Below are 23,966 nucleotides of genomic sequence, written 5' to 3' on the forward strand. Positions count from 1 at the left end.
CACCTCTGAACCCGCACACCATGAAACTTCCTGCAGAAAACCCCACGACTCCACTGCACTGCCATAGCCAGTGGTGGAGAAAGGTCCTTCCACCTTTACTCTCCAGCCCTGCCTCTCTCGCCTCGTCCCTCGCTGCTCGCTGTGCCTCCTGCCTTCCATCCCGCGTTCCTCATCCTTCACCACACAGCACTCCTGCTCCGGCGTGACACCCACAGGACCCCAAGCTGATCATCCATTTTATTTTCCTTGGAAGGAGTTTGGTGGCCCAAAGGGATTCCTGACAAGCGTCGTGTTGCCACTGTCACCGTAATTGTGTCTCTAGACAGTTCTCCCCCACCAGGAGGCTGTGCACGCACAGTCACTCAGACGATGCTGCCACATCTCCTGCCACCAGGCTCCCTGAGGACAACCCTGTCCCAAGAACCATCCACGTTTACAGCAGTCGTTTGTAACGTGCCATGCTCAAATCCCTCTGTCAGAGCCACAGCCTCTTAGTCCAGGGTAATCCATTACAGCTTTCAAACACGGACTCGGTAGCAGCATGCTCGGGGGCAGGTGTTTATAGATTTTTAATGATCTTTTTCTTACAGTCAAGGTGCTCCAGCACTTACAAAAGGCACCGTGTTGCTTGGGGATGTGGGGGGAGAGGAGAGAGAAAAATAATGAGATGCTAAATACAACAAGAAACACTGTTAAACTGCATGCAATTATCAAAAGACAATAAAAAAGTTATTAAATACCTTTTGCTATTTAAAAATAACATTAAGATGTGCCTGTGATAGACCTGAGCTTTAGCTGCCTGTACTGACAACTGCTTCGTAGCTCCCAGGGACTTGCACGCTACAAGATATATATTTTTATACGTATTTTTATTAATGGCCATCCGAAATCACAGCACACCCAAAAGCTTCAGCATCACTCACAGAACTGCAGAGCAAACATGTTCAGCTACAATACTGTTTTTATCATCTGAAGAGAGAAGGGCTTGAGTAACGTGGTTAGTCCAGGATGGAGAGTCCTGTGGAGCCTGTGGGTAAAGACAAAGTCGGGTAACGCTTCAAGCCTGAAAAGCAACAGGGTCCCTTCAACCAAGAGAAACAGAGGTAAAGCCAAACTGTTCTGCAGAAGGCTGTGTGCCGAGCCTGCTTCACAAACCATCAGCACGCAGCTAGGGAAACAAGTCCTGAGGTACGAGTGGGGCTTTGCCAAACACCTCTCCTTTCTCAGACCACCGTGAAAGAAGGCATCGATAAGAAAGGCTGGTCTCAGGTGGAGGTGCTGTTCCAAGGGATGGGTGTTAGTCTTCAAAGTCAATTCTGATGGGGCCGCCCGTCAGGATGTGCTTTGCCACGTGACTGGCCTCCTCCTCTCCCTCCTCCTCCTCCTCTCTCCCAGCTGACCTGCGCACCCGCCGCCGGCAGCCCTGGGCGCAGCGGGAGCTCTCGTCCAGCGCCCCGCACACGAGGATGCGGCAGTGCAGGAACACCTCCTGGAGAGACAGCAGGCGTGAGTTACAGGGAACAGCCCCTTCGCTTCCACCCCAGCGAGCTCCCGATCCACCACCGCCATCCACAGCCACGCTGGCCGAGCCATCAGTTCTCCCGTGTGCCTGGGGGGGGCACGTTTTCCAAAGCACCCAGCCGAGATCTGCGCAGAGCACCGAGTCTGCCTCTTACCAAGGGCTAGGCAGGGAACGTGAAGGCGTGAAATGAAGGGATGAGAACACCAGGAATAAGGTTGGAAGAGCTCACGTGGACTGGTAGGAGTTGCGTGCCAGGAAGAAGACCAAGAATGCATGAAGCCTCACAGGGAGATGGATGACGGAAACGTGCAAGGGAATTTGACGAGCTGGGGAACATAGAGGCAAGAGACTGATGGGCAAGGGAGGAAAATGCAGCTTGATGAAGGGTTAAAACTGGCAGCAGAGGGGAGGAGAGCACGAAGGGCAGGGAGACAGCTGCTCTTTCTTTCAGCACAGTCAAGGCAGTCAGCGACAAGATTGCTGCTCCCTGCCCTCTAAATGACAAGGACAGGAAGCAAGCCGTGACTAGGAAAGCAAATGTTTGGAGTGTTGGTCAACGGTGAGGTCTGAAGCAAAATCCTTTGCATGGGAGGACGCACATGGAGGCAGCAGTGTCAACCAGACAGCCAAGTAAAATTTGTGAATTTTAGAAGGTTTCATCCTTTTTAACCATACTGAGGCTCTGCAGGGGCTGGAGAGGAAGTTTTATGCCTTTTGGAGCAAGCAGCATTGGCTGAGCATAACAACAGTGACAGAAAGACCCGATTTCTCCCAGCACAGAAAAGGAAAGCTATTTTCCTTAGGAAGATGGCATTATCCTGCTGCTGTCCTGCTGTCACAGAGCGTCTGCCCCAAACTGCCACCAGCCTGGGCAGCCTGGTTTCACACTGAATTAAACAGTACCTGGAAACCTCGTATCTGGAAACCTGAGGGGCATCTGTTCAGACAGCCCGAGAAGGTAGAAGGTTGAAGAGATTCAAAACTATAAATCATCTTGTTTTAAAGACAGGACACTGTGCAATGTGGCTAACTGCCTGGGTTTCTCTTTGGTGGTGACTGGAAACACAAACACTTTGCTCTCCCAGCACACCAGGGACCCCCCAAAGACTACACTGGAAACAATAACAATTTTAGCTTGCTATACCATTTATGTTCGATGGCTGTCCCTTCATATTTATTTCAAATTTACTTGTTTTTAACACTCTCTTTTAAAGTACCTGCGTCAAGTTCCTGAAAGAAACAGCAGCTGGAATAGTCAGTATCTGCCTTGAGCCAGGCATCCCTCCTCTTGGTACTCTAATACAGCCAATTCTGTGCTGAGACTCCTCGGTCAGATCAGGGCTGATGCAATGTCTGAGAGGTGGGTTTTAAGCTTACCTTGTTGTCTTTGCCCACAAACTTAAACACGGGAACCTGGAAATGCTTGGCAAGATGGTCTTTTGACGTGTACTGTTTCACCGAATCATCAGAAACGCAGCTGAGGAAAGCAGAGAGAAAGGATTTAATGGGTTTCCCAGAAATGGAAAAGAGAGACCAAAAAACATCCCAGCCTATTAAACCAGAGAAAGGAAAGGAGGGCTTGGCTCTCTCGAGCTAAGCTACCATCCATGTTACTTCCTCTTTGGCCACAGGAGAAAATTCAGGAATGATGGGGAAAACAACAGCGATGATAATAGCATCTCCAGACAAAGAACAGCTCAGCAGCAGAGAGCTGGCAGGACGTGGCCCAGTCCCCTCGGCAGAGGGACTGCCAGAGAGCTGCAGTCAAATTTGTCCTCATTTCACCCTCCTCTCAATTCACTATTGCAACAGTCTGCGGTGATCAGTGGAGCCGTGATACACGCCGCACTGGGTACTTTCTCTATACACACATATATGCATGGAATTTATGCTTGAAGCCCTCACCCACGTTACTGAGGTATCACAGAAGACAAACACAAAACATCAGATCTACTTTGCTTTACACCATGTACATTTTCTTCCTGTTGGGCTTGGTTGGTCAGCTCTAGTTACAGCTAAAATTCTTAACTTCGGCTTCTCCATCACTAGTACTAGGCTACAGTCATGCAGAGGGGCACGGCACGGCAAGAAAATAAACCACTTCTATAAAGGGTCGCATTTCTGGTCTGGTCTGCTTATCAACTACTAAAGCCTAGATGGATTTTGACAGAGAAGCAGCAAGGCAAAAGGTTATGGTGACTCGATAGTTACCGCTAACACAATCCCCTAGGTGCTCTGAGGGGCTCAGCTTCCATCTCCACCCCAGAAATAGGTAAAGCATTGTCAGAAATGCTGATGCTTGACAGGTTCAATTAGCAAAGAGCAGCAAAGCCCACATCTACACGTACCTCTGCTTTCTCTAGAGCCTGTGCTTGGAAATCTCCGTGCTGTTCGACGGACTGGGCTCCGTGGGTCAGCCTGCTGCAGTTCCTCCAGAACTGCCCCTCTGCTACGTGTGCACAACAGCAGTGCATGGTCAGGGGAGCGCTAAGCGTTGGACTGAGCCTAGGGAGGCAAACTTGCCTGGGACGCAAACACAGGCATCCGCAGGGAGCTGACAAATCAACACTGTGCATCTAGGAAAGGTGACATGGATCCTCCAGCTTGAGGCCAAATGTTAGATGGTGTTTAGGAGAAAATTGCTTTAAAAGTAGATTCCTAAAGGCACTCGATTGTGGAGAATGACAAAGTCACCTGAGGCCCATTCTTGTTTGTCAGAATATAAACTGTGATGGCTCCTGGATACTGTCTCAAACTGACCCCTAATGCCCGGTTTCTCTGCAGATTCTCCACACTGGCTGCAAGAAACCTACCAGTCTGGGGTAGGGAGGGGGAAAAGCGAACACGGAGGAACCAGGGATGGATGCACAGAGCCCCTGCCACGCCCCTGAGTCCGTCTTACCGCAGGTTGCCACAAATGCATTGCTCTGACCCTCCTACTGGGGGGCTCAGGGCAGAGAGGAGGGCTTGGGGACCACGGGAAGCACCCAGGCTGCAAACGTGGGGCAGCACAGCGGGATGAGCGCTGCAAGGGAGCCCCCTTAACCACGTTGTGCATAGATAAACAGCGGCCTCTGCCCACATCAGCTCACACGGGACTGCCCTCAGTGACACGACCTCGCTCTGGATGCCCCAGGGAGCTGCGGTGCTTATCGCCCGTGCCACGGGTCAGTGCCTTTTATTTATTTTTGAGAAAGAGGAAGGGCAAGGGCAGAAGCCAGAGGGCTGCCTGGGGGCTGGCTGGGCTAGCAGCAGTACGGCGTAGTACAGAGCCTGTGGACAAGGCACTGGGAAAATCCTGATTTCCAGGGGGGGCACGACAGCTGCGGGAGAGGTGCTGAGGGGTGGCACATCCTGCCAGCTGGAGACGGGAGGGAATTAAGGGGGACAAAAGTACGAGAGGAGTTTTCCCACCCCTCAGCCTACAGCATAGCCCCTCAAATTTAAACAGTCCCTCCGGAAGTCTCAGCTGCAGTTAACTCCTGTGGATCTGATCCTAGGCAATCAAACTGACTTAAAAATCTCGTCTTTATTGCCTTGGGCTTTTGGGGCTGGGTTGATGGAAGGCAACAGGGTTATGGCAGAACTGCTTGTAGCACGGACTGAGCTTGTAGCTCATTTGACTTCTTAATTGCTGCGAGCACAGCGAGAGCCAAAGAGCTCCGGTTAGCCCCGGCAGCACATCGTTAGCCCTTGGGCCAAACGAGCAGTACCTAACTACAGCCCCGCGCGGGGGCTGCCCTGTCGGGGCACCGGGCATGTGGTGATGGCCGGGGAGCTGAGCAGGCTGGATGGGAGCTCCAGCCAGCCTCCTCCAGCCCGGCTTTCCCTACGGTGAAGTTTTAATGCCCTCTGCAGGATAACAGCACCAAAGGGGCTGCTGCTGCCTTTCCCACCAGGAGGAAAACTTTCCTTTACCAGAAACGTCCTGGCTGCTTGCTGTGTAATTCCTCAAAGCAGTGCTGCGGTAAATAAAAGAGATGGCATTTTCTGCCTCCTCTCATCTCTATTCAGCTCAGGTTTTGGCTGCTGTTTTGAAGGGCCATCATTTTTACTCGTGGTGGGAAAGGAAGGAATGTTTGGAGCCTTGAGTTTGCCAGGGTCCACAGGGACAGCCAGGGAGTCAATAAATCAACCCTCCCGTTACAAATCTGCTCACAAACCCCCGAAATGTCACGTACTGACTGACCACAGCCTCGGTTGGAGGGAGAGCAAGTAATGCTGAAACCCTTGCGAGAGAGAAATGAAAGCAGTATCTTTGTGTGCTGTTCTCCCTTTTGCTACCAGACAGTCGCACAGGACCTGTCATCACCAGCTGCGACAGTGGGCGATTCAGCCTGGCAGCCAAGGAAGCAATTGTTGTCCTTATTAGACAGTTTGGCTGGCAGAACACAGGGCTCACACGAGCCCAGTCTCTTAACCGGTGGCTCTGACACTCGAGTATGCCTTTGGCAGGACCTTCCTGCCCAGAGGAGAGCAGACTCGCTGTCTGGTGGGGCTGCCAGGCACTGCTGGGTGCACACGCCACAAGCGATGTGGCATCACGGCACTGCCACCCCAAGGAGCCCCTGGAAACAGGCATCACCTTAGCAGCCAGAGCAGACCCCAACCTCTGATCTGACCAGATCACCCCTGAGCTTTTCACTAGCACCTCCTGGAAAGATCACTGCCCCCAGACCAACCCCAGTGGGCTTAGGGTCCTCCCCAGGGGATCGCTGCACTGATAACAGGCATCAGGGAGAGAGCAGAGCACGGGGAGCTCTTGGAGCTCCAGCCAGCACCAGCCACGGAGTCTTCTGGCGCACGCTCTAGGAAAAAATTAAGAAACTTCCTCCAGCTCCTGGGCAGCTGCATGGCAGTGGCGCACAGCCACTGGGGCACTGCTGATCGACCAGGAGCTGCAGGCTGGCAAAGAGGACGTCAACAAGGATCTCTCTTTTACGGGAGCCAAGTCAATTATCCACAGGTCTAATTACAGAAAAAGATGCCCCATAAAGGCTGCACTTGCAGCACCCTCTCTTGCTGCCCTCCACTCTTTCTCCCAGCATGACAGGGTGGGTGCTGGCTGCTGGTGATTACAAGGAATATGGCAGAAGTGACAGCACTTCCCGGGTCACACAGGCAATGTGACTTAGCCCACTGCCACTTTCCATCCAAGAGCCAGCAAGGAAAGGAACAGTGAACTCACCCGTCTTGAATCAGGTAGTACTTGAGGATCTCATCGATTTTGGAGGTGGGAGTGGCAAAGCAGCTCTCTACCAGCGTCTCCAGTCCATTGACATGCACCAAGGGTTCAATCCCGAAGTACAGAGAGTCCCGAAGCTTGAGGGTGGGAAGGGCACCCCTGTAGGGTTCATCAAAGTCTTTATCTTTGAAGATCTCTAGAGTGAAGGGGAAGATGCCCTGGTTGCGACTCATTATTTCCAAGGGCGAGTTCTTTAGGTTGGGCACGTAACCTTCGGAGATGGTGTACCGGCGCGGGAACTCACAGGTCACTGGGATCAGCAGCTTGCTGGTGCGGACAATGATGTCCCCGTTGCTCCCTGGAGTCTGCTTTGGCAAGCCAGTCACCAGATTGGTGGCAATGATTTTATCATTTATCACCTGCAGCAAAAAAGGGGATTAAAGGAAAGGGGAGGTCACTGGGAAAGGCCTCTCTGAGGTCAGATCAGCAGCTGAATTTATCTTGTGCAGGAAACTCAGACATAAAAGAGCCACTGCGAATAGAGCTTATGAATTTATCCACTGCAACTAGAGCGATATTCATCTTCACTTACTACCCAAGGGCCTCTGCCAGTTTGCTGCCAACCTGGATGCACTGGACTCCTGCACCAAGCAGGGGAGCTGGCTTCCAAGTTGCCACCCACCCGGTGAAAGGCACTCTCTGGTTCCTGTCCAGATGCCAGTGCAACCTCCAAAACATGCTCTGGGACCAGATGCTGCCTCAACAGGAGGCTCAAGAACGGCACCACTGGCCTTTTCCACACCGGGACGATGGTGAAGCCACCTCTGTGAAGCAGTAGGCGAGCCTGCACCCCCATGCTGATGCAACTTTTTTCCCCAGAGGCCATGAAACAAGCCCCCAAATCTGAGAGATCCCAAGAGGCCGGACAGCAATGGTTGTACATACATCCACAACGGTGCCGCAGGACTTCAAGGAGAAATGGATGTTGACGTGAGTGCCGTTGGATACCCCTTTGCAGGAAGTGTTGATGAGGGAAAGGTCCAGGCCTCCAACCAGGTCCTTTGGGATGCTCACCTCAATAGAGCTCGACTTGCACAGCACTGGAACTACAAGAAAAGGCCCAGAATAAGTCCGCACTGCACGTCTCCCAGGGTGCTGGGGAAGGGCTGTATCAATTAATATGAAAAAAGGGGGATCGTATGTTGCATTTATAATTCTATCTTGCTGGAGTCATTTAAGTACCTATCTTGAACTCCCACCTATGCAACAGACCTCCTGAGCTACCTCTGCCCCAGGTTTTCTGGTGCAGTGCTGCCACAAAAGCAGACGCTGATGACAGCTACACAGCAGCAGAAACTCAGCTATGCAGCATTTCCAGCTACGCTTTATGCTCAGCACCGGTCTGATTGATTATCCCCAGCACTGCTGTCCTGGGAAAAGCCTTTCCCAGAAACAGTTATCAAATTCACAACACCCCAGGCAATGCCATTTTTAAGCCCCTTTATCAGGTTTTACATCAAACACAGAATGTGTCAAAACAAGGCAGAATGACTCCATATGGATGCCTAGCCAAAATGGAAGCATCTCAAAATGACATAATAATCAATATTTTTATGAGCAACACACCCAGCTCTGACAAACTCAATTAGCTCCTTCCACCTCTTACCAAACTACTTTTAATTTTCGTAAAAGACTTCCAAGTGAGCTTTATTTTTCATGTAAATTCTACATAAGAAGTGGGAGAAACTGCACAGACTGCACAGTATGAAAAAGGTAAGAATGGGAAATAACTTCCAATATAGAAGTAACCATTACACGTATTCCTTGGCTGGATACATATCTATTCAGTTAGACAGAGGGCAAGCATACTGTTGCTTGTATTTTGGTCCCTTCTGAACCAGAAAAATAAACCCTCTCTAGAATTATCATTTAATGTATTTGAAAATCACATGACAAAACTTTCTGCAAATATACTTGCTCCCCAAGCTTTTCCTTAAAATTAATTCTACTCCCCATCCTTCACATTCCCATGATCTGTGTCCCCCTAATTCTGATCAAGTTTATATAATCTAGGATGATGGATTTTGGACACAAGGAACACTTCTAAAACCTGCCCCCCTCCAAAAGAAAATTCTCCTGTCCCAGCCAGTATACTTGTAACAGCTACTGTGTATCTGGAGGGAATACATTGTTTTAAAGCTCATTATTTTCAAGGTGATATGCTAAAATCTATGCAGCGTGCCCAAAGCAATACGCTCTCCTAATGACACTACTGGGTTAGGATGGGAAATTAATGAACTAAGAATTACCTGAACTTTTCCCCCACCCACAGAAGAAGGCAAGTGGGAATCACTGAGCAAGTCAAATGGCAAAGCTCACAAGGAGACGAAGGGACTTGGAGAAGGCAGTGCAATGCAGACAGAATATCCCCTGGAGAGTGGAATGGCTCGATGTGGGTTTAGAGCTTCGCTGTTCTAGTGACTCCTTGCTGAATACAAACACTCAATGCTTTCGTAAGGGCGCACTTCTGGGCAAGAGGGTTTGGATCCCAACTGCAGTTCTGCAGAGTTCAGCACTACTTTTGTTCGTGCTGCATCTGTTTCTAAATGTCTTTGGCAGTAAAGGGAAGAAAGGAGAACCAACTGCGCTGTTTAACCACTGCTCTGGCACTGCCCATGTGCCTCCCACCACCTAGGCACAGAATCAAGTGCATGAAAGCAGGTGTGGCTATTCCTGAGCAGCTCTGCTTGTGATTCAAGCTCCCTCACCGCTGCTGAGCAAAGTGCTCTGGGAAACTCCTCAGAAGTAATGTAATTCCAACCGCATTAGACATTTGCACACCGAGGAGTAATCAATACTAGGAACCGTGCTTCCATTCCCTCAGCTTCACGTTGTGATGCAAGCAGAGACTGTTTGCGGCAGCATGATTCAGCTCTGAGCGCTCCTGGTTCCCCCAGGACAGACGACGAGGATGCAGGGTGGCTGACGAGGAGCTGGCAAGGCAGTGGTGATCACACACAGGAGTTATTCCAGAGCAGGGGATGAGCTCCTGACTGCCAGGACCGAGACGCACAGCAAAAATGAGTAATCCCGGGTGCCAGGGAACCCTCTTTTAGTCACAGATCTTTGCATCCATTCAGGAAGCTGCGCTCTCCTGTCTTGCTGTCACAGGTGCACCCCGGCCTGGCTCAGTGCAGCCTGGGAGGCTCCTCACTGAGGCTATGCCAGTCAAACAGGTCGGTTCCTCACCCTCACGCAGAGCATCTGCGAGTGCTGACACACTCCTTGAACAACTGCAAGGTACCCTGAGCACGGGGGGAAGCTTGTGGCCAGGCCAGTGCTTACACTGCTGCCAGCAGCTGGCACCCTGATCCTTATCCAGCCCCTCAAAGAACAGCTGCTCGCAGCAGGGGCTATCGTTCTGTGCAGTAGAACAGGCTGTATCGTTTTTTCTCAGCAGAACAGGCTCCCTGCTGCTGGGGAGCCCTGAACCACTCCTACAAACACAAGTAAGCTACACCACCACTCCCTGTGGAACACACGCACAGCTTGGACATTGCAGAGGAGAAAGGCATTTCACCGTCACACTTCAAAAAGAGGTGGGGCACGAAGGTGGTCTACAAAACTCCAGGTGGTATGGCTGGCTGGGATCCTTGTGGGAAAACGGCAACCCAGGCTGTGATTTCTGGGGGGGAGATTAATATTTGTTCTGAAAGTACAGGCAGTGCAGGGGAGGGTTGATAAGGTGCAGATCCAATGCTCCAGGCTACTGTGCCTGCCCTGCACCGTTAATTGTATCGCTATAAACCTGATGAGATGCCATAAAGAATTGTGTGGTACAGTTCCAGATATATTCTGTCGTATCTCCTCAGAACTGCAGACCACTGGATAGGGACATAAATTCATGAAATGCAAAAGAACAAGCAATCTTGCTTGATGAGATGTCATATCCCGAGCCCCAGCTCGGCACCTGGCAGCGCTGCCGGTCTCATTAACAGCCTCCAAAGGAGGAGAAACGTTGGCTGGGAAATGTGTGGCCTTCTATCCCTGCTGGGGTTGTCTCGGGGAGCCAGACTGAAGAACGTTGCTCTTTTCTGGCCTGTATCCATCAGTCACACCTTCATGCAACAAGAATAATCACAGCTCTTGGAAATCCCCATCCCCACCTGGCTCTGCTGGAGCAGTAAGCAGCACCGAATCCCAAGGGCGCAGTGCTCACCCCTGGAAACAGGAGGACAGACTCGAGGTGTGAAGAGGAAGCTCAGGTTGCACCCTAAATGAATTCAAAATGCCGAAGCAGAGATTCCAGGCAGCAGAGGGCAACTCAGCCCTGCTGCAGGCAGCCATCAGCCTTAGCTTTGCCTGCAGGGCAGCAAAGACAGGATCTCTGCAGTTGCAGCACTTTCTTCCAGGCTCTTGGCAAGTCTTTTTCTGCTACATCAGCAATTCCAAGCACTTAGGTGCTTGAGCGGTGGGGAGAGAAGGGGATAAGGAGATGCCACTGTTCCTGTGTCACTCCCAAGGGAGCGAGGCTGGGATGTGGCACTCCAGAAGAACAACCAGCTGCCCCAACGGCAAGGCTTGCTCCTTCCCAGGGACGCCCCTACATCATTCATAACACACCTTCCTACCCAGGACACCCACAGCCAAACAGCCTCCTTTCCTGCACAGCCACCGGCCACCCTTGTCCCGGAGGACCGTGCCTGTGATGTGGGTTAACAGTCACACGCACACGGGATAAACCAGACACTGCTGAATCCCTTTCATTTCTTGAAAGGGAAGGGAATCATTATATATACATATAAATACCTGTCTTTCCTCTAATGCTTGTGCTAATTTTATATGACTACAAAATTAGCCTTGTATGGCTTGAATTTCTACAAAGCTTAGAGCAGAAACTGCACCAAGTAGAATGATTCCAGCAGCCCCTCTGGGGCAGATCTGCTGCGTTGGCCACCATGAAGTCTGGATCTGTTCCTCTAAGCGATGCCTGGGCAGTTTGTAACACATCAGACCACCGGAGATTCAGCGTGGTCTGTCCCTACCAGGGCATGCCCCTTCTCCAGCTTGGTGCCGTGCCCGCCAGGACTACAAAGTGGCCTGGTAAGTCAGACAAGGCCAACGGAGAACATGACCTCTGCCTGCCTTTTGTGCACCCACATTGCTCTCTCAGCACGCAGTTCTGAACTTTAGCCCCTTCAGCAGAGGATCATAGTAGACATCTCTGTAAGACGCAGGCTGCTCGTTGCTTTCAGCACCTCAGAGGGTCAGCTACCTGTAGGATTATGAGGCCCAAAAGATTCCTGGATGCAAGTCCTGGATTATAAGAAGTCACTGCATGAGCAGCTACAGACTCTCTGCTTAACTCAATAGCCTCAGGACCTTCCTCCCTGACCTTCTGCTCCCTGCGCTCACTGCTCGAGCTAGACTGTCTCCTGGGAGCCTGGAGGTATTTGCACAGGAAATCTCACTCAGCTCTTGCAACCCAGGAAAGAGAACCTGTTTCTTCCAGGCACATGCCATAGATGCATGTGAGTTGTGCATTCCTGGTGTGCAGGAATGGAGTAGGCTTCACATGGACGCCTTCCAAGAACAGTGTTGCCCTTGCCTCTATGTAGAAGCAGCAATAGTCCATTGTCAGATGCAATCTTGAGCACTTTGCCATGGGACAGCAGAAAAAAAAAGTACCAGTAACAGAACTAGTGTCTTGCTACAAGGCACTAGTTCCAGAATGCTTACTAGTGTCCAGAATGCTTACTAGCTCCAGAATGCTTACTAGTTTTCCAGGATAAGTATTCCAGAATACTTACAGAATGCTTACTTACTAGTTCCAGAATGCTTACTAGTGTCTTGCTACAAGGCATGGGAATGCTTACTGGAGTGGCTACAGAGAAACTGGGCAAAAAAATGCCTCTCCCTTTTTCTTTTAACTTCATTCTTGGAAGTGACTGAACCACTTCAGCTGAAATTTCAAAAGCCCGGTTTGAGGCATGGAAAATTTCAGTTCTAGTAGTGTAAATTTGGCAAAGGCATGCACAGCTGAAGCAGAACAATATAATGGGAGGTGTTAAGCAATCTCAATTGTAAGCGAACACTGCCAAACCCGCCTGTGATGCAAGATGCACCCAGCTGGGTCCTGTGTACTTCTTCTTGTTAAAAAGAGCCATGTCCCCGGGCTGTCAGTTCTGGATGATTGGGCTGTCGTTCAGGACAAAGCTCCATTATCCAAAGTGAAAAGGAGAGACTAACAGAACACAACAAAATCAAGAGGAAAAGTCCCTTCAAATACGCTTCTCATGTGCAGGGACCACAGATTGTCAGGAGGATTCTTTGCCCGGTCTCCTAACTGTTGACCTACCTTGGCAAGTGTGGTTGTCTTCTGACAGAACAAGTCCCCTCGGACATTCACATTGGTACGAGTCTTCCACTTCAATACAGGTATGGCTGCAGCCTCCGTTGTTATTGTGACAGCCTTCGATTTCTGCAAAAGACAGGAAAATCAGCACCCCCTGCTCCACAGGAGGCTATGCAGGCCCCAGCACATTCACTGACTGTGCGTGACCAGCACAGAGCTTGAAGGCAACGGCGTGGTGGGAGTTTGCTTCCAAGAAGATGCAGCGCAAACCTATTTTTAATCGTCCAATTCCTGGGTTTGCTGTTTCATCATGAAGTCAACAAGGAATTCCATGAAAAAGCTTACCAAAATAAATCACGTGCTGTAACTGACTTACACAAAGAGGCTGAATAGGCAGTCTTCAGCTTGGCCCTTCCTAGCTTCCAAGACATTCTCTAAATCTAAGTGGTTATGTTGTTTCTTACCTCAAAAAGGTGAGGGACAAATGTCTCAGGGAGGACAGACTCCCAGGCAGCCAATTCCTATCCCCAGCTGGGAACAGCAGAGGGAAGACATGATGTGGTGGCATACCAGATACTGCTGCATCCCCTTTGTAACCTGAGGATTAAATTCTGCTTGTAGGAGTTTATTTAGCAGGAATTTTGCTTGTTTAAGAGTGAGTTTTTGGCTTAGAGGCTTCCTCTCAAAGGTGCATTATTACAGGGACAGAAAGATGCAAGCTCATGGTGTGAAGTTGGTTCCACTCCTAAATTTTTCCATCTAAAGTGCAGAGGAGAGAGTGCAGCACAGCTAATTGTGGGATTTATCATGGTTTTTCTTACACTGAGGTGAGGCTGTTCTTTGAGAATCTGAATTTTTATGTAACACGTATTCCCAGCCACTACAGCTGCAGAAGAGTCTGAAAGGGTCATCCAAATATACTCTGAAGATTTGAAAAAGTAAAGGAAATAAGATCATTTCCAGTTGTTGGCAGTCTTCTATGATTTTCTTTGAAGAATATATCATGGATGGAGGGGGTGGTTGTTTTCAATATTCTTCCCTAATTGATTTTTTTTAACCCTCTGTGATGAATACTGCTAGATGTTCTCAGCAAAATAGGAGTAACTATAACGTGTATGAATCACAAAGACAAAATATTTCTCCCTAAGCCTGCCATCACAAAATGACTGTGTGGCTTTGACTGAAATGTAAAGAAAACAACGGAAAACCCATACTCGATCTGACACATTGCATGGAAAACAACAGCCTCAACGCTCCACGTGAGTCAAAGTAACGGGTAAAGCATTGTAAAGGAAACACTTAACCCTACTCAGTCTGACCAGCTCAGGTAATCAAGCTAAACCTCCTGCATTTATTCTTTTCAGCACCAGCTGTGCAGTGGCTCACAAGCAGATCACATACTCTAATGGCTCACAAAGCTGAGGGCACATCTTCAGAAATACAGCTCACTAACAAGGTTGTAAAAATCCCCAGCAGCAACGTTAAACTCATGGAAAGCACCATCCTTCTTGCAGAAGGGGAAATTAAATGATATATCAAAGGCCCTAAATTCCAACTTTGGAAGCAGCAGAAACAAATGAGTTTCCAAGCGCAGGCTATTCCAGCCCTGTCAGAAGTGTGCAGTGCTCAAGAATACAAACTGCCACACAGCACGGCTGGTTTATGTGACACCCCGGCAGCTCAGCGCTGGATGTGGAAGGGACAAAGCCTGCTGATCACTTTGGGCTTCATACAACTTAACAACTATTCCAGGAGCACTCTGCGCAGCGGCTGTCCTTGGGGAAGTGTCGTTGTCTGGATGGCTGATGTTTTATTAACAGAGCTTGGAGGGGACATTTTCACAAAAGTGAAATGAAAGGTGCTTTTCTATCTAAGGGGAGAAAAAGGAACAAAACCCACAGCTTGGAACTATCTGTCAGTGTACCATAAAGAGGGGTGGTAGCCAGTCCCCAAAATATCCACCCCTCTCTTTCTCTGCAGCACGGATGCCCGCCCCTCAGCAGCTAATGTAAGGCTGCATGCAGGCTGCAGATGTACGCAGTTCTGGCAGTTAGGTGGCTCCAAAGTGAGGCACTTTGGTAGCTGTCTTGTCTGAGGCCCCACAGTTTCTATGAACAAGCTTGGGCTGACCACAGAAAACGTCAGGCACCAGTCAGGATTTGCTGTTTTTTTTTCCTGCCCAAAGATGTTTGTGTATTGCTAGTGACAACAGCCCAAAACAACAGTTTGGTCTTTAAGTCCCTGCCAAGCCACCAGTCTAAACTCTTCCAGGATTTTCTACCTTGCCGTGCCACTACTGGGAGGTAACTGCAGTAGCTGCGTACAGCAGAGCCCACGACTAATCCCTTACAAAAAACAAACTGGCCAAATGCAGCCCTCATCTTAACTCTGCCTTCTGCTCACACACGGGCTCCCTCTCTCCTCAGTCTGTCCTGGGAGGCAAAGAGATCCTCATACTCTAGCCTAATCTCATGATGTTACCCCACACCTAATGCCAGCTGTGAAAGAAGAGTAATGCTAAATCTTCCCCTCCATGCTTGTCATATAAATCCCCCAAGCCACACCCCAGCACCTCCGGCAGTAAGTGGCTCTGTTCGGACAGCCAGTCTCTCAGACGCACTGCTGCCTTTCCCCCTGCAGAGAAAAACACAAGCAAATCCCAACAGAAATGAACAAGGCAGGGAGCGCATCCAGGAGGCTCCTCTCTGCTTAATCAAGGCTGTTTCAGTAGCAGTACCGCTGGCAAGCAGAGAAGTGATATGAGTGACATTTCATCCCAGCTGCAAGGAGCCAAGACAGAACTCGCACAGCCAGGGAAAGGGAATGATTTACGCTGTTCCCAGCAGGCCGTCAGTGCTGAAACCTCACCTTCACAGGTCTTCCCGTCGCTTCCCAGCGTGCGCCCAACCCCACACTCACAGCGGTAGGAGTTCTTCAGGTTAACGCAAAATTCGCTGCAGCCTCCGTTGCCCTGCTCGCATTCATTTTCATCTGCAAAAAGCAAACTGTCAGAACGTGCCCGCTGGTAGACGCATCTGGCAAAAAGGGGCTGCTAGGGGGAGCGCTGGCTGGGCTGTGGGGTCCATTTCCTAGCCCCATGATATCCCACTAAGCAATAAAAACCTCTGTCTAGTGACAGCAGCAGTGTTTTGTCATGCTGCGTCTAGCTCAGGAGCAAAGCAGTCATGGGGAAAAGCAGCATGCATGCAGCAGCCATTTCAGAGTACAGATGGACACAGTCCCCCTGGGAAACTTCCAAACCAGTTCCACATCCTGAGGGAGCTCATGCTTTCATTTATCTTCTCATCCTAAACCATTCCCCACCCTTCTCAAAGACATTACAACGGAGTGAACATGACTTCCCTTTATGGTGAAAGCAGGTGAATACCAGAATCTGTCAGAAATAAACGCTTCTATTTTTGCATCACACCTGCTACTGAGCTACATGTGTACAATTACCCTGTAGCAACTTCAAATGATTCAACCTTTATTTCAAAATAAAGACACAAGAATAAAAACCAGCTGTAAACATATAAACAAAGCTGAAATCAAACCAAAACACATACTGAATTCCGTGGAGCTTCCCCAAGAAAAACACATCCTGAGAAATTTCAGCATTCTGTCTCCTTGCCCTGGTTCTGGCTGCTCCCCGCCCCGGACAGCTCAAGTGCTCTCGCAGAACAGAAGCAGGTATTTGTTAATGGAAAAAGAACACGGGATGCTTCTGAGTCTCTCGGTAAAGCTGTGAAAACTGTTCCTGATTTTCTCTATTTAAAGGTTAAAGTTCCTCTATGTCCATCTACCTGTTTTTTTCTGGAAAAGTACTTTGTTCCCTGAGATTCTCATTCTTCAGCCTTATTTAATCTCTGTGCAGTAAGTGAAGCAAACAGGAGAGAGGGAGGTGCAGCCATTGCTATCGCTGAGCCACAAAACTGATGATTTCTCACAGGCGGGCCAGAATGCTGAGGCTATCAATCACTGCTCACATGGGGTTTCACCAGAACAGCTTAGGAGCTACCATTTACTAGCTGTCAGAAGCTTAAAAACAAGAAAAGACAAACAGCACTTGAAGAGACAGGTCAGAGATGCTCTCTCTCAGGTAAAAGAGGTCCCAGACTTAAGACAGTATCTGCAGCTTGCAGCCGGCGGTGGCGGCTCCTTCCGCAGGTGACAGGAATTGAGTATTTTAGCCAAAGAAATGTCTGCTACCCGGCCTTGGGAGGGAGGAAGCATGTCCAGGAGAGACACAAACACTTCCCTTTCCACAACTCTACAGGCTCCACACTTCCCTTCTAAAAAACAAAACTAAAGCTGCTAAAAAACAGAGGGTGAACAGCAAAAGGGCTGCTAGCAAAGGCTCAGAAATGTTGCTAGGACGTCCTAGAGCTTGGCTTGGGAAAGGGCTGTACCCAGCAATTCACCTCCAGTGGAACTGGTGGCTCCGTTACAAAACGGAGGAGCTGATTTTAACCCGTGGGTAAGTTTGCGAATGACAACAGAAATTGGGATCAGCACTTCTACTGCGGGATTCAAAGCATCTAACACACCGAAGAGAAGTCAGCCCCGCGCAGGGGAGGTTCACAGACACAAGCTGCTTCGCGTTACTGCTGCATCCTCAGCTCCCAGAGAGCTGGGAAGGGGAGAACATTCCCCATAGAGGAAAGGCACAGGAAAGGCTAACACGGACTTGTTTCTTTTCCTTGGAAGGCTGGCGGGCTTGCATTCAAAGCAGGCATGAATGTGCAATTCCTCAGCACAACACAAAGTCGGTAGAAGGAAAACTGAGCCATATGATGAGAGAGGATGCAGGCAGGTAGACGGATGTGATTATTACAGCTGAACCGTTGTGCCATCTGCTTATCGTGAGGAGAAGCAGCAGTGCAGAAATCCTGCCCCACCTGGCCTCAGAAGGATGAAGGTATGGCCAGCACGTGCAGGCAGGCCTTTCCTGAGCCTGCCACACATTTATCGAGTGCTGTTGCTTGCCAAGGGCACTTGTGCCTGCAGGTCTTGCGGAGAAGCAGCCGATAGATGCTTTTAATTTGCTGTGAGAGCAAAGTCAGTTTCACAGCAAATTACAGTCACTTGGCTGCAGAGAGATGGAGCAGTTTTAGCAAAACCACTCTGTAGAAAGTGTGAGCAAGCATAAATCTGCAGCAGGGGCAGGCTGCTCTTTCCACAGACTGCAACAACTGTGGCCCCTACCCTGATGCCCACAGACAAGAGGAGTGTGAAGAAAGAAACCACCCACGCCTGCTTTGTCAGCTAGAGTCCGTATGGAAAAAACTCATCTGCCACACAGCCTCCTGGACCAGCTCTGCTCTCAACTTCTCCACCAAATCAATCCTCGGAGACAAAGATGAGATCCTACTTCCCACAGATGTTAGCACCCCTTCCTCCCCCCCCATCACCTCTTCCTATCCATCAGCATGGATCTGCAGGTCCCCCGCAGCCACCCCTTCCCTGCCCCGTGCATTGCCCCACAGACCATTTTCTTCCCAAGACCTCGCAGCCCAGGTGCTCAGCACCACACGCCCAACAGCTGCTGTCCTCTCCTCAGGAGCTGATGGGGATTCCCTCCCAGATTCCTGAAGCCCACCTCCCCTGCTCTGCTCTCACATGCTGCCCTCTGCCTCCACCCCTCCTGGCCGTGCAGGTCCCTGCCAGCACAGCCCCCAAGTGCCAGCCCCCTGAGTAGTGCCATGCTGCCCAACGCAAATCCAGCCTCTAACTGCGGTGCCAGGAGCACAGAATGCATTCAGCCCTGGGATGTTGCATCTCACCCTGTGGGGAGGGATCAGGAGCCACTTACAGAGTCAAGGACCTGTTCTAAGCAGCAAGGGGAAAACTCATCCAGCATACTTTTTTTAAATCCTGCTTTTAAAGACAGGGGATTGACATGTGAGCAATGAAAAACAAAATGGAAAGGAAGTGTCAGGGACTGACACAGCTTGCTTCTGCACTTACCCAGACACGTCTGTCCGTCAGGTCCTAGCGTTGTCCCCAGGGAACACGTGCAGTCACTGGTGTCCAGGCAGGAGTCCTGGCAATCCACCACATCACAGATGTCATAAAAATCTAGGGCATAACAAGAGTATTGTCAACACAAACCACTGAGCATGCAATGAAAATATTGCATTTGTACCGTCAGCCTCACGCCCTGCAGCCAGTCCATCAGTCACAGAGCTGGCCCACAACAAGGAAGCCGAACTGCTGAAGCTGATCAGAAACAATCTGGTTTAATTACTGTAAGTCAGAGATGCAAATTGTGGCTTTGGTAGCGTGCCAAGACAAACCACAGGGCCCACAGTGAGCATTAAATCATTGCAGCCAGGTCGGCTATGGAAGCTTTCCGCTAGCTGACTGAAGGCTGGGACTCACGTAGGTGAAGCGGGCTGATCAGCGCCGTGTAGGCAGGCGCTGCATCACCTGACGTGCTCTGGGTGAGAAAGCAAAAATCAGTCAGTCTCTTGCAGGTGTCTGGATCCTCACTACCTTTCCTGCCCTGCGGGGAGGAGTGGGTTTCAGAAAAGAGCTTTCTGCAGCTACTTACGCCCGCAGTACGCGTGGAAACAAACGCTGGGCTTGGTCAAGTGATAGACGTAGTACCCTCCCGGACACGCCTTGACGTCAATCGTGGTATTCCAGAGGCAGCAGTTGCCATTGAAGCTGGCGCAGGCCTGGCGCGAGACGATGCCATCCGCCTCTCGCGGGTGGCTGCCGTTCAGCCAGATGGGAGCATGGGTCCCGCAGTGGTTCTCGGGGATGCAGAAGGTAGGCATGGCGTCGCCAGCCATGCCAGTGAAGCGATACCACTCCCCGTCGATTTGACTGTCGCACGTGGGCTGGCCGTGGGAGCCATTTATCTGATGATCCGTGTTCCTCCAGGGCTCGTTCAGGCTGATGTAGGCAGAGCAGGGGTCCAGGGCTGAGACATGCAGCAAGACACAAGAGAGAACATCTAGCAGATACAGATTGAGTTGCTGACTTATAATTGCAAGGAACGCAAAAAAAAATATGTCTTTTTCTATTCCTGACTTAACAGAACCATTGTGATAGATAGAGATCCCTGGGGTGAGATAGCAACACCAGCTAACTAACTGCCTCATCGAAAATTCTGACAGCTTGGCTTCAGTGGTTTGGAAGGAGTGAACTAACTGAGCTCTGACACCATTATGCAACAGTCTGACTTGCTGTTTAACTGCTGCAGAGTACGACAGGAAAAAAAAATACATATAAGCAAACTTGAGGTCTGAGGAGTGATTTTTACCACAAGTAGTATGTCCTGGGAGCACTGGGTCAAGCCCAGGACATCCACCCTTTGGTCAAGTGCTAACTGAGCCTCTGCAAGCCCCTCCCAAAGTGACTGGTGATGTCCTGGAGAAGAGGACAAGGGTTCAAACAGGTTACGCAGCCTCTCTAAAAATCCACCTACAGCTCGTTTCAGCCCTCACAGTCAAGTTGCCATAACCACAGCCAGAGATCACCCTGCAAAGCGTCAGTTAAAACGTGACCTGCATGACACAGGACAGGAACGTTATATTTAAGGCGTATAGAAAGAAAATATGCAATTTCAGTTATTAGACTCCTATATAATTGCAAGTAATCTGCAAGCGTAATTTATCAGCCCCTACTCATTTTGGGGCACAATTTTAAACAGCAGAATATAAGAACTGCCTATCCCAGGTCACACTGGAGCTGATCTATAGCCCAGCAGACTGTCTCGAACCAAGAGAGGTGAGGTAGGAGAAAGTGACCCTGCTCCATTTACTGGATTTCTGTTCCTCATTGTCTCTTGTATAGCTGTGTACGCTTGTACCACGGTGAGTGTAAAGAGCTGTAACTCAAATCCATCTAGTTTGGAAAATGCTGCAGTGGATCAAGAGGGAGAAACAGTTGCCCCCCGTAGGACTACCCTGGCCTTCTGCAGGGACTCCATCACCCACTTCTCCCTCTGCCCAGTGCTGCCTACCTTCATGATTTATCTATTATGTTTTTGTGGGATGATGTTGCCTCCCTGCATTTGACACAGCTTCCCCATATCTCTTTATTTATTATCTTAAAAACTAGAGAGCTCAAGGGTTTGAATCAGGACCTTCAAAATGTTCAGCTCTGCACAGTCACGCTCCTTGCAAGCCCACAAACCCTCTCCATCTCCGCAGGAGATGTTTGTGAGTGAAGTGTTGGTTTGTGAGGGCAACATACAAACACGTGGACCTCTTGGTGGGTTCACACCAGGCTCAAGGAGCGTGTTCCTTTTCCAGCCCTTTCTGAACTTTCTGCAAATAATTACTACAGAAGAATAGCACAGGGAGAAAAAAAAATGAAGAATTAAAGTGTTCGTTCCATTTTCAGTCTTCTCCTAATTAACCCTGATTTGGCAGCTTCCTCACTACAAGCCCAGAGGTTTCATTTCCACGTACATTTAATACCTGATTAAGCACCACTTACCTGTGACTAACTATTCCCTATTAAGTGAAATGAATGCTAATATTGTCTTGAGTAAGGAGACTTGATTATCATTTGCTAGAAGCAGGCTAATAAACCCAATCATTCTGACTGGTGGCAGCCTGGAATACACTGTACTTTCTGCATCACATTTCAAGTTCTAAAACTGTTCTCTCTTATTTTGCTTGAACAATAGCTGATGCAGTTTGGGGTGGGGAGGACACATTGTGTTGTTTCTACCAGAATGCTCTGCATGCAGACAAACCTTCCTGGTTCAGTATTTTGATGTGCTTCCCTGACTTGAAAATGGGAAGTTTATGTGCTTCTGACCAGGGACTTCAAGTCACCCTTAGTGAGCTGCACCCTCTGTAAACATCTGCCTCACTGACATGCTGCCCTGCACCTCCCCACAAACACAGCATTTCTCTAGACTAAAACTCCTGTGCCGTCCTCGGCCACAGACACATTTAGTTTGGTTTTGTTTGCCCTCGAATGCAGTATAAAAGACAGGAGCAGCTGCTGTAGCCACAAGAGTGCTGCAGAGCTGCAAGCTGGCGCAGGGAGAGCAGCTCTGGGTTACAAAGGTGCTCTCCAGTGCCATAATTCATGAGATATGCAGAGGAGCAGATTTGCTCTCGCCACAGGTCTCCTGAGGAGCAGAAGGAGGACTGCAGCAGTCTGTTGGGATTTGGCAGGCATTTCTTCATGAGCTCTCTTTTTTTTACCTGCCTCTCCTTGTCTCCTGCCCTTACCCACAAACAGCAGCAGTGCTGTTCGATCCTGTTCTCCAAAAGCTCACTTGACTTCTCAAGACCAGAAAAGATTGGTCCTGCCTTTTCTTTGCACACAGCTGAAAATAGCTTCCTCCGGGCTTCCCTCGGTGTAACGCTCTTGGCTTCCACAACATGATTTGGTACGGCCTTAGGGTGAGTCACTGAGTAAGATTAAAAGCTTTTTGTGTTAAAAGGCAAACGAGGCAAAGCAAGGAATGCCCTGTCAGCTTCCCAGCTGGGCAGCACCAAAAATACACACACTCTCATTAGCTTTTATGCAGTATAATTAACTTTATGAAATATCCTTTGTAGATAGACTCTGCAAACACTCATGCTGGGAAATCACATTGTCTCCTAAACAGACAGGAGATAATTTAAAGACAAAATTTACTGAGATGAAGATGCAATGGATCAGAGGGAGCTGGAAGCAGGCGCTTCATGAAATGAGGTAGCACCCTCTCCAGTCTTTCACTTCTCTGAGAGCTTCAGGATGGCCTGAAGAGCAGGTAGACAAGCAGAAAAAGCAGCCGTGGCTCTTCAGAGCACCGCAGACCTGCATGGCTCCCCTCGGACTGCCAACGCTGCCCCAGGCCAACCTCCCCACAGACACAAAGCTCCACAGCTTACTGAAAAGTAATTTGAGTTCTTATGAAGAAACTCCACAGTAATAAAGAACCAGCCAATCAACCTCTCTTCTCTTCTCCCCAGAGGCTGAAGGCACTGGGGTTTTGCTCAAGACATACAACTGTCTCCAGTCCTTTCCATTTTTCATGGCTCAGTTTTTTTCCTCCCCAACACTTTTTGCGTGGCCTGAGCAATTCAGGCTGACAAGCATCAGCCATCAAGTAAAGCTTTACGATTTGTAATCTTGATGGTCTCATTAGCTCTCTAGCTGACATGCTAACGTATATACTGGATGACAAATCGGGCTCTAGCAAGCATTCATAAGCCCACCATTCTCCAGAGATTAATCCTACGTGCACTGTGTACTGGAGGTCTGCTCTGGCACAAATAAGCAATGAAACAAGCAGCACTGCATTATGACTCTAAATTCAGTTCGGATTTACCAGGGAAGCGGTGAAAAAGTAGCTTAACAGCTATTTAGAGTCTTTCCTGCTAGAGGAGAAGAAAATCCCCCAGCGCTGAGCCGTGAAGTTTCTCCCAGTAGGGAAGGCACCACGCTCCGTGACAAAGACCTTTCCACCTGGAAGAAATTTCACACCACACTCAAAGAAAAAGGATCTCTCTCACATCTCCCAGTCTGTCACCTAAGAACACCAATGGTCAGCACCAACCTTAAAGGTGGTGAACAGAATAAGCTAGAAGGCGATGCCTCTTCACTCACCCATCGAAGACACTGGCTGCAGCTGGACAACAAAGCAGAGGCAGAAAAACAAGTACTGGAACATCCCACTCAAACGAGGCGCAGACCACTTGAGTAACAGAGCCTTGGAAGCCCTTGCACACGCTGTGGCTCTTGCAGCCTTCCCCTCAGTGCAGCTTCTGACCCCAAGCTTTCTGAAAAGCAACTGGGATAGCTCATGTGGAAGTTTATCAGAGGAAGAAGCTGAAGGGATGTGGGGTACAACACCAGCCTTGACCTCTCCGGAGCAGCTCTGCCCCTTACTGACAACAGAGGTGCAGTTACTGATCGATCTTGTTTTTTGGACTTGACTCGCTATT

General features: G+C 49.5%; 1 protein-coding gene across 1 annotated transcript; it reads right to left on the reverse strand.

Annotated features, from left to right (window-relative positions):
• Positions 1–547: 547 nt before the first annotated feature.
• OIT3 (oncoprotein induced transcript 3) lies at positions 548–23,899 on the reverse strand. The gene is made up of 9 exons (XM_035329895.1): positions 23,629–23,899; positions 19,616–19,990; positions 19,030–19,140; positions 15,931–16,053; positions 13,066–13,188; positions 7,653–7,813; positions 6,711–7,126; positions 2,900–2,999; positions 548–1,489 (listed from the first exon to the last, which is right to left on the reverse strand). Exons 1-9 carry the CDS (start codon positions 23,690–23,692, stop codon positions 1,298–1,300), a joined length of 1,665 nt encoding a protein of 554 aa, XP_035185786.1. The 5' UTR covers positions 23,693–23,899; the 3' UTR covers positions 548–1,297.
• Between the last annotated feature and the right edge of the window lie 67 nt (positions 23,900–23,966).

The sequence above is a fragment of the Oxyura jamaicensis genome, chromosome 6 (assembly GCF_011077185.1).
Source record: "Oxyura jamaicensis isolate SHBP4307 breed ruddy duck chromosome 6, BPBGC_Ojam_1.0, whole genome shotgun sequence".
In the NCBI taxonomy this organism is placed as follows: domain Eukaryota; kingdom Metazoa; phylum Chordata; class Aves; order Anseriformes; family Anatidae; genus Oxyura; species Oxyura jamaicensis.

What these genes read in the sequence shown, in the direction of transcription:
- OIT3 (XM_035329895.1), bottom strand. Translation starts at nt 23,692, where the DNA reads ATGTTCCAGTACTTGTTTTTCTGCCTCTGCTTTGTTGTCCAGCTGCAG. An exon ending in AGACAACCACACTTGCCAAG is followed by an intron (nt 7,814 to 13,065) that starts GTAGGTCAACAG and finishes CTTTTCTTGTAG; the next exon opens with TTCCAGTGCTGTGCAAGTCG. An exon ending in TACTACCTGATTCAAGACGG is followed by an intron (nt 3,000 to 6,710) that starts GTGAGTTCACTG and finishes TGCTTTCCTCAG; the next exon opens with CTGCGTTTCTGATGATTCGG.